Source organism: Theropithecus gelada, chromosome 1 (assembly GCF_003255815.1).
Source record: "Theropithecus gelada isolate Dixy chromosome 1, Tgel_1.0, whole genome shotgun sequence".
Taxonomy (NCBI): Eukaryota; Metazoa; Chordata; class Mammalia; order Primates; family Cercopithecidae; genus Theropithecus; species Theropithecus gelada.
This window is the reverse complement of record NC_037668.1, coordinates 221284575-221299258: the sequence shown is the minus strand read 5'-3', so window position 1 is coordinate 221299258 and position 14684 is coordinate 221284575. Positions and strand designations below refer to the sequence as shown.

The window sequence follows — 14684 nt, the reverse complement described above, 5'->3', positions numbered from 1 at the left end:
TAAGAACCTACTCTTTCTTACAGTTCTGTGACACTAGCAAAGTTATTGTGGGTTTAGGGGCCTTTCAACACGTACAGTGGGTAACATGCCAGCATCTTCTTCCTAGGGAACTCATCAGGTGTGTATGAGATAAAACTTGTAAAACTCATAGTGTGGCATCCCATGTAGATAATGCACACACTTAGGGATAAAGGAACTATAAGAAGGAATGGGAGGTAGCATAGAGTATACCTCAAACAGGCCTGTATCCAGCAATGTGATATTGGAAAGTCGCTTCCCCTCTCAGCCTCATTTTTCATTCTGCATCAGTAAGAGTTTGAGATGAAATGGAATTCAGAGAGTGTCATCCTCTGACATTACTCCTTTCAGTGCCTTCTCATTATATTCAGAATCAGACCCATGTCCTTCATTTTGGCCTATGTGGTGGGCAAGGCTTACAGGAAGGCTCACAATACTAAGGGGTTAGTGACTCACTTCTGACCAACAGAATGCAACGGACGTAATGGGATAACACTTCTGTCTTAGGTCAGGCTATTATAACAAAGATAGACTGAGCCACTTATCAACAACAGAATGTTCTTTCTCACAGTTCTGGAGGACAGAAGTTGAAGATCAGAACGCTAGCGTGGTTGGGCTCTGGTGAGAACTCTGTCTTCTGAGTTGAAGACTGTAGACTTTACATTGTATTTTTACCTGACAGATAGTGGAGTAAGGAGCTCTCTGGGGTTTCTTTTATAGAGCCGGTAATCACATTCATGAGGATTCAGAACCTAATTACCTCCCACTTCCTAGCACTGTTACACTGGGAGCTAGGATTTCAACGTACACAGTTTTTGGTGGGGAAATGTTCAGTCTATTGCAATTCTCATTATGTTATTATCAAAAAAGCTGTCATTTTCTCCTAGTCACTTCTGTGTTTCCTCTCTCAATCTCTCTGTCTATTTCTCTCATCTACTTACTCTGTCCAGTATTTTATCCCTCATTCTCTGCCTGTGTCTTTGTCTTTCTCTGTCAATATGTAATTATCTCCCTGTCTTTCTGCTGTATTCCTCAAATTCAGAAAGCAAGCTCCAGTGTTATGAGCTGCCCTAGGCAGAGGCCTACACAACAGAGAATGAGGGAGTGCCCAGGCCCCAGGAGACACTCAGGCTCTCAGTCCACACTGAACCTGGACAGTACCCACGTGAGTGTGCTTGGAAGCCAATCCTCCCACAGCCCAGCTTCAGCTGAGAACACAGCCCCAGCCTCATGGAGCCCCATGTGGAGGCAGCCAGCAAAGCAGTGTCCAGATTCTGGTCCACATAAATCATGAGATAGTAAGCATTTGTTGTTTAAAGGTGCTAAGTTTGGGGACAATGTTGTCAGAGAGAGGCAGATCACCGTCTTCTTCCAGGCCCCAGAGTCATCCTCCCTCTTTTCTTCTCTCCCCCAGGCTCCCTCTAGCCCACACCGGCCTCTTTCTCACATCCTCTGCCAACGTCACCTCTGCCTGCATGTCTCTGCACCAGGAGTGGCATCTCCCTGACATACTGTTCCCAGACTTGTGTAGGGCTGGCCTTCTGTTGTTATCCTGGTCATGGCATAAATGTCACCTCAATGAGGCATTTGGGTCCCTCGAATGCCATGGCTCCCCTGCCCTCCCTCCCAACATCTTACTTTATTATAGCATTTACTCTTCTTTTATATGTACTTGCTTTAGTGTTTTTGTCCATATATCCTCAGACTGTGAGCTCCCTGAGTGGGGGAAAGGGCACTTGGTATAGGTTTAGTTCTGTAGCAGGGTTGCTGAGTGAATAAATGAGGGAATGTCTAACCTCCTTGTCTGCTTCTGATCACCTCATAATGGTATATTTGTTTCTTTTAAGAAACACAATAATCAGAGTTGATAGTAAAACAAATGGCAAAATAATTAAAATTTCTGTTTCCTGTTGAGTATTTATGATAGCTTTTATTATATAATTATTCCTGTTATTAAGATTTTAAGTTTTACAACTTTTACATAATTTGATTTTTAAGGAAAACCTGTTTTATTTAACTCTGAGTTCTGACAATAAATTTTATAGTCTATCTCCAAATTCTTCCATAGTTTAACAATTTTATTGTTTTTATGAATGATTTTGACCCTAATATTTATTTTGGAAAGAGGAATTCTACATGTTTCCTGTCTTTATCTGTCAATTCCAAAGGTATGGCACAATGCTGACCACCAGGTCAGACCAAATCACATTTTGTCATCCAGGATTTCACATCTGATGTTTCAATTAACAGGTGTACAAGTTGATATGTCCAGCAAACCTGGGCCATATGTGCCCTAAAGAATTCTAAATCATTTGATTAATATTTGATTTCCTTGTCTAGTTTTTAAAAATTGTTCATTATAACTTCTTAATTCATGTATGACTCTGAACTCGTGCACTAGATTTAAATTCTGCAGTTGCTCACATATCTGGCTCATGGTAAAGATGGATCTTTAGATGGAACAAATAATTTGAGAATTTATGACGGGAAAATAATTTCAGGACAGAAAGCAAGAAGGAAAAGTCAATGGTGGGGCAGAAGAAGAGAGAACAGAATCATAAGAGACAGGAGGGAGAGCTGCATGCCAGGAGGCAACCGAAGGACAAGAAAGGGAAAGATTTACTAAAAAATGTGTCTAGTTTTTATTGCTTCTGATTGTAAAATTTTTCATCTTCAGCCACAGAATATTTTAGTGGAGCAGTGTTTGATTCAGGATTTCATGTGGAGTCCTCTGCCTACCAACTAAAAATACTGCCCATTGGACCCAAGGAATCTTTGTTTTCCTAAAATGCCACTCAAAGGAACAATGTTTCTCTGGTCAACATTCATTAGTGTGGCCATTAAAGGTTCAAATAATTTTTGATGAAGTAATGCTATTCAGAAAAATAAGCATAAGAATTATAATAAAAACATATATGTACCAATAGTTTTATCCTAAAATGAAGAGTGTTTAGAGTACAGTTTGTATGTAATTCTGTGCACCTAATGTCTAGGCCCCAATGCAATCATTGGCCATATCTTAAGGCAGAAAAAAGCCTATGACCCTAGTGGGTGTAAAGCCATAGAAAACATGCTCTGATTAAAAATGTTTTCTTAAGACAAAAAAAAAAAGAAACTCGAATAGAAAATGTAACCAGTTTCATAGTAACTGACAGCAATGTTTATCCAAATTGATGCTGATCCAGGGAAAACCACTAACTGTCCTCTCTGTGAGGCTGGCTCAAACAATAGGCTCAAGGGTTCTATGCCTATGGTCTACCCTCAGATTATTCTTCTATAAAATAACTTTAGGCATCATAAAACATAACAGTAACACAAGGATAGCACAATGGGATGAGATGACCTGATTCTACCAAGAATGTCAAAGAAATGGGGTCTACAAAGTTTAGGTACCAAACTCAGAATAAATAGCTGCAGAACTCAATAGAAAGAGAACAGAGTTCAGCTCTTGCGCTGGCTTGCCACATCATCATGCACTTGACAAGTCAGGAAAAGCAAGGCAAAGGGGACCTTCATGGGTGGTGCACATAGTCAAGGCTGTCACCTATGGGAAAATATATCTCAGTGGAATCTTCATGTGACCATGAAAATTAGCAGACCACCTGAGGTAAATGCCCTATTCAAGTGTGCCATTTTTTAATCTTTATACCATATTTTTACTCTACCTTTTCTATGTTATATACACAAATGCTGACCATTGTGTTACAGTTGCCTACAGTATTCAGCACAGTAACGTATTGCACAGGTTTGTAGTTTAGGAGCAATAGGCTATGCCATATACTCTAGGTGTGTGATAGGCTATACCACCTAGGTTTGTGTAAGTACATCTTACGATGTTCACACAACAATGATATTACACAATGGTGCATTTCTCAATACATATCCCATTATTAAAAATGCATTATTGTATAAAAATAAAATGGATGTTGAAAGAGTGAAATTGCTATCTATTGTTTCATAACATATAACCCCAAAATTTTGTGGCATAAACTCACAGTATTTATTACCTAATTGAGTTTCTGTAAATGAGTAATTCAAGAACAATTTATCATGGTGGTTGTGCCTCTGGATATCTCATGTGGTTACAGTCAGATTTCAACTGGGGCTGTCATCCAAAGGCTTGACCGAAAGTAGAAGATCCACTTTCAAGTTTGCTCACACTCACGGCCTGCGAGTTGGTGGTGTTTGTCATTGAAGGCTTCAAGTTCTGTCCACATGGATGTTTTTGTAGGACTGCTTGGCTGCTTGATTATTCTCACCAAATAGTTGTTGGTTTCTTCCAGCGTGAGTGGCTTAGAAAAAAGGAAAGCATAAGTGGCAAAATCTTTGATGACCTAGACTCAGAAGTCACACATGGTCACTTCTGTCACATTCTATTCACAAGAAAGGATGCTGAAGCTGGACATACCTTCAAGAAGAAGAGAATTAGGGTCTATGAAAGGACTTCAATAAGTTTGTGAAAAAATGAAAGTAAAACACAAAAGTAAAATACGGAAACTTTATTTCTCAACACAAGCTTCATCAAGTTCAAGACACATTTATAAGCAATAATACTGGCCTTTAGTCTATCCCTACAAAAAACTAAGGTCCTGGGAATTTAACCATGTCAAGACAGTCTTTTTTATGTTATTAACTGAAGAAAAATGGGTGTCCTTTCAAGTTTTTTTAAATCAGAAAAGAAAAAGGAAATTAGTGGGAGCAAAATCAGGGTTATAAGGTGGATGCCTAATAATTTTCTATTGAAACTCTGGCAAATTTGTCTTTTTTTGATGAGAGGAATGAGGAGGAATATTCTTATGGTGGAGAAGAATTCTCTGGTGAAATTTCGTGGAAGTTTTTCTTCTAAAACTTTGGCTAACTTTCTCAAAATACTCTCATAATAGCATGTGTTATTGGGGTTTTTTTGTTTTGGGCCCTCTAGAAAGTCTTGAGGATTTCACTGGAACAGCTGTGTTTGACCTCCTCTTAAAATTATTTGAAGAAATGCTTCAGGATCTTGATTCCACTTATGCAAAATATCCGTTGAAAGCTCTGCTCTTGCTGCAGTTGATCTGGGAACAAGAGTTTTTGAAACTATTGAGTGGAAAATTTTTCAAAATTGTGTAAATTTAACCAATTGAGATGGCTATGGTGTTGGCTGTTGTTTATGCTATTGTTATTCCTAAAGCAGGACATGAACAAGATTTTTTTTTTTTTTTCTGGTGAACTAATGTGAATTGTCTGTCACTGCAGGCTTTATCTTCAATATCTTATCATCCCTTCTTCAAATGAGTTATTCATTTGTAAACTTGCGAATGTTGGAGGGCATTGTCCTCATAAACTTGTCATAAAGAACCAGTGATTTTACTATTTCACCCAAAATTGCCATAAATTTGATGTTTATTCTTGCATTAATTTTGGCAGAATTCATGTTGCTCTAATAGGACCTCTTTTCAAATTGGTGTCTTAGTTTTCTTATTATAATTCCTCAAATTAGATCCTGTTCAGACATGTTATAACAAGTTAGTACAAGTTTATTTAGGTGTAAAATATTTCTGAAATCTATGCATGGTTTCTTCATAATATGCATTTCCCATGAACTTTTTGAAGATACCTCATACTTTTTGAAGAGTTTCAAATAATTATTGAACATATTTTTTAACTACCACAAGAAAATTATCTATTGCACAGAATTTCAGATTTATCAAGTTTGTGATAAGTATAATAACCAATGGAAATACCAGATGGGCAGCCTAGCTATTGAAATAGAATTGGAGTTAAATGATTATAGAGGTATTCAGTAAAGACCTGCAGGCATTGAAAAAGCATTTAAAAATTTAGAATAAAAGAACAGGATTAGATGTACCATTTAAGAGGAGGAAGAAGAGAGGAGAGATATCAGAAAAAAAAAATAAATAACACAGAGAAGGAGCAATAATACAAAATGTTATGTAAAATTTAAGGACAGCAAAGCCTTTGCTGTTCTCCACAGGAGGACTGACATTTCCTTGTCAATAGTATCACTGAAACACCTGCTTCCATTTCCAACATCCTGTCTTTGTGAAGCAGGGTTTTTTGCAGTGACAGCAGCCAAGATTACGGAGTAGACTGGACATAAGCACCACATTTCGGGTGTCACTGTCTCCCATCACTCTCTGATGGAACTGTCTAGTTGCAGGAAAACAAGCTCAGGGCTCCCGCTGATTCTACATTATGGTGAGTTTTATATTTCATTATATATTACAATGCAATAATAATAAAATAAAGTATGCAATAAATGTAATGTACTTGAATCATCCTGAAACCGTCCCCCTGCCCAGTCCATGGAAAAGTTGTCTTCCACGAAACCAGTCCCTGGTGCTAAAGATTGGGGACTGCTGCAATATAGGAATAACAATATAAAGAAAGGAAAACACAAAATCTATCACATCTTTAATAATATATGCACTGAAGGTGTACAGAATACACTAATTACATTCATTCATTTAAGTATCAACCAATACCTACAAACCACATACAAATGCCTGGACTTGTTTTAGGAGAACAGTGAACAAAAAAGCAAGAGAGACAGATAGTATATTAAAAATATACATGTATGATTATCAAAGCAAGACCCCATCTCTATAAAAAAACTACACACACGTCAAATAGTAATGAGTATAAGAAAAAAAATAAAGAAGACTGAGAGGAGAAAAAGACAGGTAAGTCAATTGACGTAGAATGATCAAGGAAGATTTCTGCAGTCACGGTAGTTACCATCATAGGTTTTAGAATCAGACCGATGCCAGTTTTAATCCTGGCTCTGAGCGTGTTATAGCTGGGTGTCCCATGGACAATTTATTCCACTTTTAAATCTCAGTTTTCTAATTTCTAAATGTTTATTACATCATTAGAAATAAAACTGCATGAACAAACATAAACATACATAAAGAATCAAGCACAGAAAAATGACTAGATAATGAATCAAGAATAATGATTATAAAAATGAAGACAATAAAACTGCCAAACTTATTAGGCAATTCGAAAGATTAGAAGATAAATATACATACAGAATTTAGCATGTCGTGTAGCATATAGTTAGCCCATGGTAACTACAGTTATTATCGTCATATTACTAAGGGAAAATATGTATCATACTTCGGCATTTAAAAAGCTGCAAGACATAATTTTTCAAATTATGCAAATACGTAATTAAAATTTCAATACTTCTACCTTTAACATTTTTTAAAGAGATTCCTTGAAAGCATATGTCAAGAATCTCATGTAATGCTTTCTGCTTATTAACCAAAGTTCAGAGGAACTTAACATTAAATCAAACTCTTAAAATGTAGTTATATTAAATAAACTATTAAAAGAATGAGCACAACAGCTTTAACTTCTTAAAAACTGCTTAAGCATTTAAATTAAAAAATCATTTGTCTTTCAAATACGCAAGAATCTGTTTAGAAAAAATTTAACTAGAAAAAGTTGAAATTCTAAAGTAAAAAGTGAATAAGGCCATACAAATATTTTACAGCTTCCCATTTAGATGTCAACTGGGGAAAAAAAACATTCTCTGAGGTTTGCTTTTATACCATTAAAGGTTATTTTTTATTACCAGCAATACAGAGCAACTCATTCAGGTTGAATCTTGAAGGTAAACTTTAACTTAATTTTAAGTTTTGGCTACTTTTGAAGCATTTGTCAGTCACCTACCAGCTACTCGGGAGGCTGAGACTGGAGAATCACTTGAACCCAGAATGCGAAGGTTGCAGTGAGCCTAGATTGCGCCATTGCACTCCAGCCTGGGCAACAAGAGTGAAACTCTATCTGAAAAATAATAATAATAATGCATAGAACAAAAGTGAAATTACAAACAAAATTCCTCACTGATACAGATTCGAAATCCTGTCATTTGCGGCAACACAGATAAATCCAGAGGGTATTATATTAAGTGAAATACATCAGGCACAGAAAGATAAACACCTATATTCTCACTGGGTAGGATGGAAGAAACAGTGCTTTGATTGTTAGTGTAATTATATCTGCAATGACAAAAGTAAAAGAATGGATCGGCTCAGTCGAATAACCTGGGTAATAAAAATAAAGTCAGTTTGAACTGGACCATTTACTGACAACTCACCAGCTGTTGGACTTTTAAGGAATTATATGGTTTGATCCATTATAGATGTACTGCTCAGAGACAGAATTAAGTCAGGCAGATCAGGATCAAACTATCTCTGCCTTTGCCCAGGGCAATGAGATTCCAGACACATTGACTTGTTAGCCACATCCCTCACTGGGGTTGTCATCATCCACCCAGACCTCAGAGCTCATTCCCGTAGGGACAACAGAGACAATCCCCAAGAAACCTTCACCTCAGAGGCCCAAAACAGACATAAGAACACCACAGTTTTTAATGGCTTAGTTCCATAGCTTGGAGTGTGTTAGCAAAAGCTTAGTAAGTCCTTCTGTGCCAGGATGGCTCAGAGGACTTGATGAATCTGAGATCATTATTTTCACAGGATTTGGACCCTTAGTCTTAAAATAATGATTCTTGAGATGCTTCCTTCTAATTTGGGAGAAAACTGTGTTAATTATCAACTCATGTAAAATTAAAGTCTTCAGCCACCACCCAATATGCTCTTTCTACATCCAGAAAAGCTAATCACATACCAGAGATTAAGTCGTGTTTATTCTCTTACTCATTTCTCACTTCCAGTCAAATCCTAAATTCTGAAAATTCTATTCCCTAACATATCCAAAATCCAATTCCTATTCTTCATTCACACTCTGGTTTTCTTAATTAAATTGTTACAACTTCTCTCTTGAGTTATTAAAGTGCTTTTCTTCTTCCCTTTTCAGAGATATACTTTACATTGCAGCAAATGATCTGCCTAAAATACACCCTACTTATGCCACTCTTTCCTAAATGCATTCATTTTCTCTCCATGTTAGAGAAAACAAAATCCAAGTTCCTCAACTTGGTATTAGGTTAGAAGAGTGTGCTCAACAACCTTGTTCTTGCCTGTGCCTCCATTATTTACCCTTGGCAGTTCCCCATAAGAACCCTACAAACAAACATGTCAAACTACTGAACTCAAAATACCTTTCATCTCCTCTTTGACTAGCACAGTCTTTTTATTTTTTACACATAGCATTTCCTTCTCATTCTTTTCCTTTCTAACTTATTCACTCTTTAAGACTCAAAACAGACTTCATGTCCTATAGAAACACCCAAACTTCAATGATCAAGTCAAGTACCCACCTCATTCATTCCACACCACATTGTCAGCATCAGATTGCATTTTTTCTTTAAGTCTTTAATATACATATCTCCATTGTCCCAGCATAGTATACTTGCTGACAGAAGAAAAAAGGAAGGAAGGGAGGGAGGGAGGGAGGAAGGAAGCCAGCCTTTGCCTACCTGATTCAGGGGATTGTCCCTGCCTCAGCCTCCCAAGTAGCTGGGATTACAGGTGCCCACCACCACGACTGGCTGATTTTTGTATTTTTAATAGAAATGGGGTTTCACCATGTTGGTCAGCATGGTCTCAAACTTCTGACCTCAAGTGATCAGCCTCCAAAAGTGCTGGGATTACAGGCATGAGCCACCACGCCCGGCCAGATTCAACATCATTTACAATCAATCTTACTCTACCTGCCTTCCATACACAAACTTTTTTTCAGACAGAAATACTTTTTTAATGTATCATTATTGTCTTTCTGTATTTCCCAAATACTTTTTAAAGAGCATCAGAATTTCACAATTTTATGTTCTAGTTCAATTCTCTGGTCAAATATTTTCTTACTATTCCATCTCTACCTTACTCTGTATTATATCATTACTTTGTCCAATTTTATTATAGTAGTATTTTATTCTATTTTCTTTCCAGTTGATGAGAATTTGGGGGAGTACCTTTGAGTCAGTTTCCTAAGCCCCTATAGGGAAATCAGATTAACAAATTTTATCAAACTGTGAAATAAGCAATTCAAACTTAAGCTGTTGGAACTTTAAATTTTTTTGAGCCTTAAGAGGAATGTGACTATGTGGCCTGAGTCGTAGCATACAGCTGCAACTTCTGCTTTTTCCTGTAAATGATTAGGAAAGACTAAATTGTACCAGAGATAAGACTCCTCAAGACCGTTACCCCTTCTTGTGGAATGTTCATGTTAAACAATTTTCCTTGGCATGTAGCCAACTGAACATAATCAAATCACCATAATGTATTTATTGACCTTATATGAAAAATACTGTAACTCTGCTAAACTCCTCTGCTTCTGCTTAAATCAGTGAACTTTAACTTTTCCACTTTGGAGTACTGACTAGATTTCTTTGGAGTCTGTGTTATTCAGGTGGCTAGTTCTCAAGTTTTGCCCTCAAATAAACTATATATTTAATCGTATTTTTTGAATCTGATTATTTAAAGTTGACAAAACTAAAGCACATAAGTCAATGGTCAATTTGTAGATGAGTTGATTGATTCCTCTCCCCATACCCTGAAACTCCAACTCGTCACTACCTGTATCCAAGATAAAGGTGTTATTGAATGAAAACGTCCACTGTTGCAGTGTCAGTGCTAGGACAAATGACAGGGATCTGAGTGGTAGTGTACCCTAGGAGCTGTCAGTGGACAGGCCCCTATAGCCATGTCAATTTCTTTGATTTCCTTGGAATTTCCAGGGTATTATATGCATTTAATAAATACTCCTTAACTTGATCCGTTGAAAAATTTATCACAGAAATAGCATTAACATAAAGAAAAAAACCACGTGGGAAATGATATTCACAGCTGTGGTCAGTACCCTCCTCCACATAAGCTGAAAATATACTCATTAGATATATGGGGGTGCTTTCCTGGCAGTTTTTATGCCACAGAAACTCAACCAGGAGAATTGGAGTAAAGAAAAGGACTGGTATTTGGATTAACAGACAAAATCTTTTTAATCTTTTATCTCTAGGATGATGCCCTTGGATGATTTTAAAAGAAAAGATTTTAAAAGAAAAACTTAAATTTTTTTATCAATAAAAAATAGCATTTGGCTACTAAATAGTCCAATAGTCCAAATTTAACCACATAGGACCTAAATGTGTAAGCAGTAATTAATGGAATGAAAAACTCCATGGGAAATGTTCGACAAATAATGAATGCCATCTTAGGTATTCACTTGCCTTGTAATTTAAGCAACTCCCTTAGCCTCCCTATGTTTTAGTCACATTATTTGCAAATAGGGTAAAGAATATCTACTTTTCGCATGTCCTATGATCATCTTTATTCAGGAAGATGACAGGAGCAACGGGTTTTGAAATATTTTATGCAATAGTTCCAAAACACCTGTTTAAACAACTTTGAATTTTTTTCCATTTCTGTCTGGGTATTTTTGTTATCTCATAGATTTAACCTCTGTGATAGTCTATGGACACACTCTACCCTATAATTCAAAAAGCCTGAACTGGTATTATCTACAAATAATGTGAAATCTGCACACTTACCCTGAATCGCCACCTCACCCCCCAACCCACATTTATATTAGGGTGCAAAAGTAGGAAGCAAAGTCCTCTGAGAGTTTATGAGGGATCCTATCTACCTAATGTGAAAGAAGCAAGCAAAGGGTGTTGTCTACACATGGAAGAGAAGAACATTTTGCATCTTGCAGATAATAAATGGAAAAATACTGAAGCAGAATTTTACTAAAAACAAGATCTAAATAACAATTGCATAAGACCTACAAAAGAAGATTGCCCAATGCCTGTCGTACATGGGGGAAAAAAAGTAAGTATTACTGAGAGACCACCCACCTCATATTTAACACACCTTGTCTTACTTAATCTCTACTACAACCCTCTAAGGTGAGGAGTATGACCTCCATAATACACATGAAAAAGGCTAGGCTTCGAAAGTTAACTGGTGAGAAGATAAATCAGTTCCAAATCCAGATATGGATGATACTGTCTTTCCCATGCCTGGTGCACGGAATCATTCATACCCAGTTAAGGCAGCCATGGATTCAGAATGCTACAGGAAGAGTCCTGGGTAATGTGAGGAGCTGGATTTTTATTATCTCTAAAACAATGATTTCAAAATCTATCATCGGTAACACCTAGAGAGCTTTTTAAAAACAGAGATGCCTAGACCCACACCTGGCATTGTTGATTCAGGAAATTTGGAGAGTTCTCGGAAATTTGTGCCTTAAGCGTTCTGATGCACGATCAAGTTTTGGAAACACTGCTTTCAGTAACGCCCCATTCCAACATGCACTGATTTTACAAGATTGGTCATCAGAGTTATTTGTGGAGGTTGGGGGTCAGTGATTAATTTGAGTATAGGACAGCTGTCTTTGAAGTAGAATATTTACAGCTGTTTAAAGTAACCTGTTAAGGAGAACAAAGTCATTCATTCTATCTGGATGTGTATCATTTGCTCTGTTCTTCGCAAAGGCTTGCATTCCTGACTAAAGTCAGCTCTTTTGTAGGTACTTTGGCTATGAGAAAAGGTCAAGGAGAAGATGCAAATAACTCTGAGCAAGTTCGTCTTTTTCAAAAAACAACTCAAAGGATATTCCCTATTCATACAGAACCAACCTGTATCCAGGACAGGGCACTATAACTTGACTGATGTTGACCCCTCTCTCTTTGAAAAACTGCCACAGAAGCAAATAAAAGGGCTTGAAGAAAAGGCCACTCATGTTGTCTCAATTTTTATTTGACATCCATGACATAATCTGCAGACTGCCCAGTGCCTTTGTGTGATTGAATTAGTTCTATAAGTTCTCAGCGGTTGTGGATAAATCAAAAAGATAAGGAAAGTGCAAGATACAGCAGAGATATCCTGAAGCAGGCACCTTCAAACAGAAGGAAACCACTTCACATCCAGAGGGCAGAGGACGGGGTCAAACTCAAAAGCATCTTCCCACCCACGTTCACTCTACTGCTTGAATATTAGTTCTCCACATGGCCACAGACACGTCTAAGAGAATAACTCCAGTAAACTGTCTACATTACTAGAGTGTTCCCCTCACTGAGGCTTGCCAGTCCCTTTCTCCCACCCCAGAAGTTTCTTCATGGCCCCCTTCACATCTTTGTTCCTCAGAGTGTAGATGAGGGGGTTGATGCTGGGAGTGACAATGGTGTAGAAGAGAGTCAGGAACTTCCCCTGATCTTGGGAGTAGCTGTTGGCTGGCTTCAGGTACACGTAGATGATGGTTCCGTAGAAGAGAGAGACCACTGTGAGGTGAGAAGAGCAGGTGTGGAAGGCTTTCTTTCGCCCTGCTGCTGACTTCATCCTCAGCACCGCGGCCGCAATCACACCATAGGAGATGAGGATGAGGGAGAGGGGCACCAGGAGGAGAGCCATCCCCAGGGCAAAGGTGAGCGCTTCCATCAGCACGGTTTCCTCACAGGACATGGCAATGAGAGCAGGCATCTCACACAGGAAGTGGTCCACCCTGCGACGTCCACACCGTGAGAGCTGCATCGTTTGAGGACACATGATGAAGGAGTTTAGGAAGCCACAGCACCAGGCCACGGTCACCAGCTTCAGGCAGAGACGTGGGTGCATGACTGCCGTGTAGTACAGGGGCCGGCAGATGGCCACATAGCGGTCATAGGACATGACAACTAGGAGGATGCACTCGGTGGAGCCCAGCACCATGTACATATACAGTTGGGCCACACAGCCGTGGTAGGTGATGGTCTTCTCTGGACCCCACATGTTCCACAGCAGCTGAGGGGCAATGCTTGTTGTAAAGCAGAGGTCTAAGAAAGACAGGTTCCCAAGAAAGAAGTACATGGGTGTGTGGAGCCTGACATCCACGACCAGCAAGAGGATGATGGCAGTGTTGCCCACCAGGGTCAGGATGTAGAAGATCAAGATAACAGCAAAGAGAATTTTCTCCAGTCCAGGCCAATCAGAAAAGCCCACCAGGATGAATGCCTGTAGGTCACTGGCATTGTCCTTTCCCATAATCCACCAGCTATTACAGAGAAACAATGAAAGAATTAGATAAGGGGGCACATGCAGATCATCTGGCACTCTCCAGTTTCCATTTACAGGTCTGTGAAGTTAAGAGGGCCATTTGCCCTTTCTTTGCTTTTTTAGAATACACTTATTGAAACCTGTTACTTGCAAAGTCGTGTGCCTGATGCCCCAGGAAGATGGGATGAATTGACTCTGGAGCTTCCCTCCTTGGTGAATAATGTGTATGAATAATGACAAAGAAGGGAGAAAGAGAAAGTTCTCTCAAAGAATATTTGTTAAAAGGCTGAGTATTATGCAGATCACTCCCAAGTGACCAGGGGGGCCTGTGTGAACAGTTTGCATTAAGGGAGACTACTGAGTCTAAGAGTTTTTTTTGGTTGTTCCAAATAATAAGTAAGAATTTGACATGTGGCAGATTGAGCTAAATATGTTTCACAAAGAGGAGGTAGTATATGCAAAGTCATGAAGGACCACATTTATGGATGATGCTTAGGGAAGCCATGAATGTACATACCAGGCAACTCCTTAATGGCATGTAATTTTATTAAGAAGAAACACAGTGATTTTTGACCCTACAAGAAAGGACTGAGATGATAGGTTTAATTCTGCCTCTGTAAAACACAGGTCTGCAAATGTATGGCCTGCTATTCAGTTCATCTCTCTCTAACTTGACTTTTCTTGTGCAACATGGGAAAGAGTTTAGATCTTCTCTAAGTCCCCACTCAGACC

At 38.4% G+C, this 14684-nt stretch overlaps 1 protein-coding gene across 1 annotated transcript; it reads right to left on the bottom strand.

The window, feature by feature from the left end:
* Positions 1-12659: 12659 nt before the first annotated feature.
* Positions 12660-13940, bottom strand: LOC112612189 (putative olfactory receptor 2W5). The gene is given in 2 exon segments (XM_025366383.1): positions 12660-13349; positions 13352-13940. Coding segments are annotated over 2 exon segments (960 nt in total). The 3' UTR covers positions 12660-12978.
* Between the last annotated feature and the right edge of the window lie 744 nt (positions 13941-14684).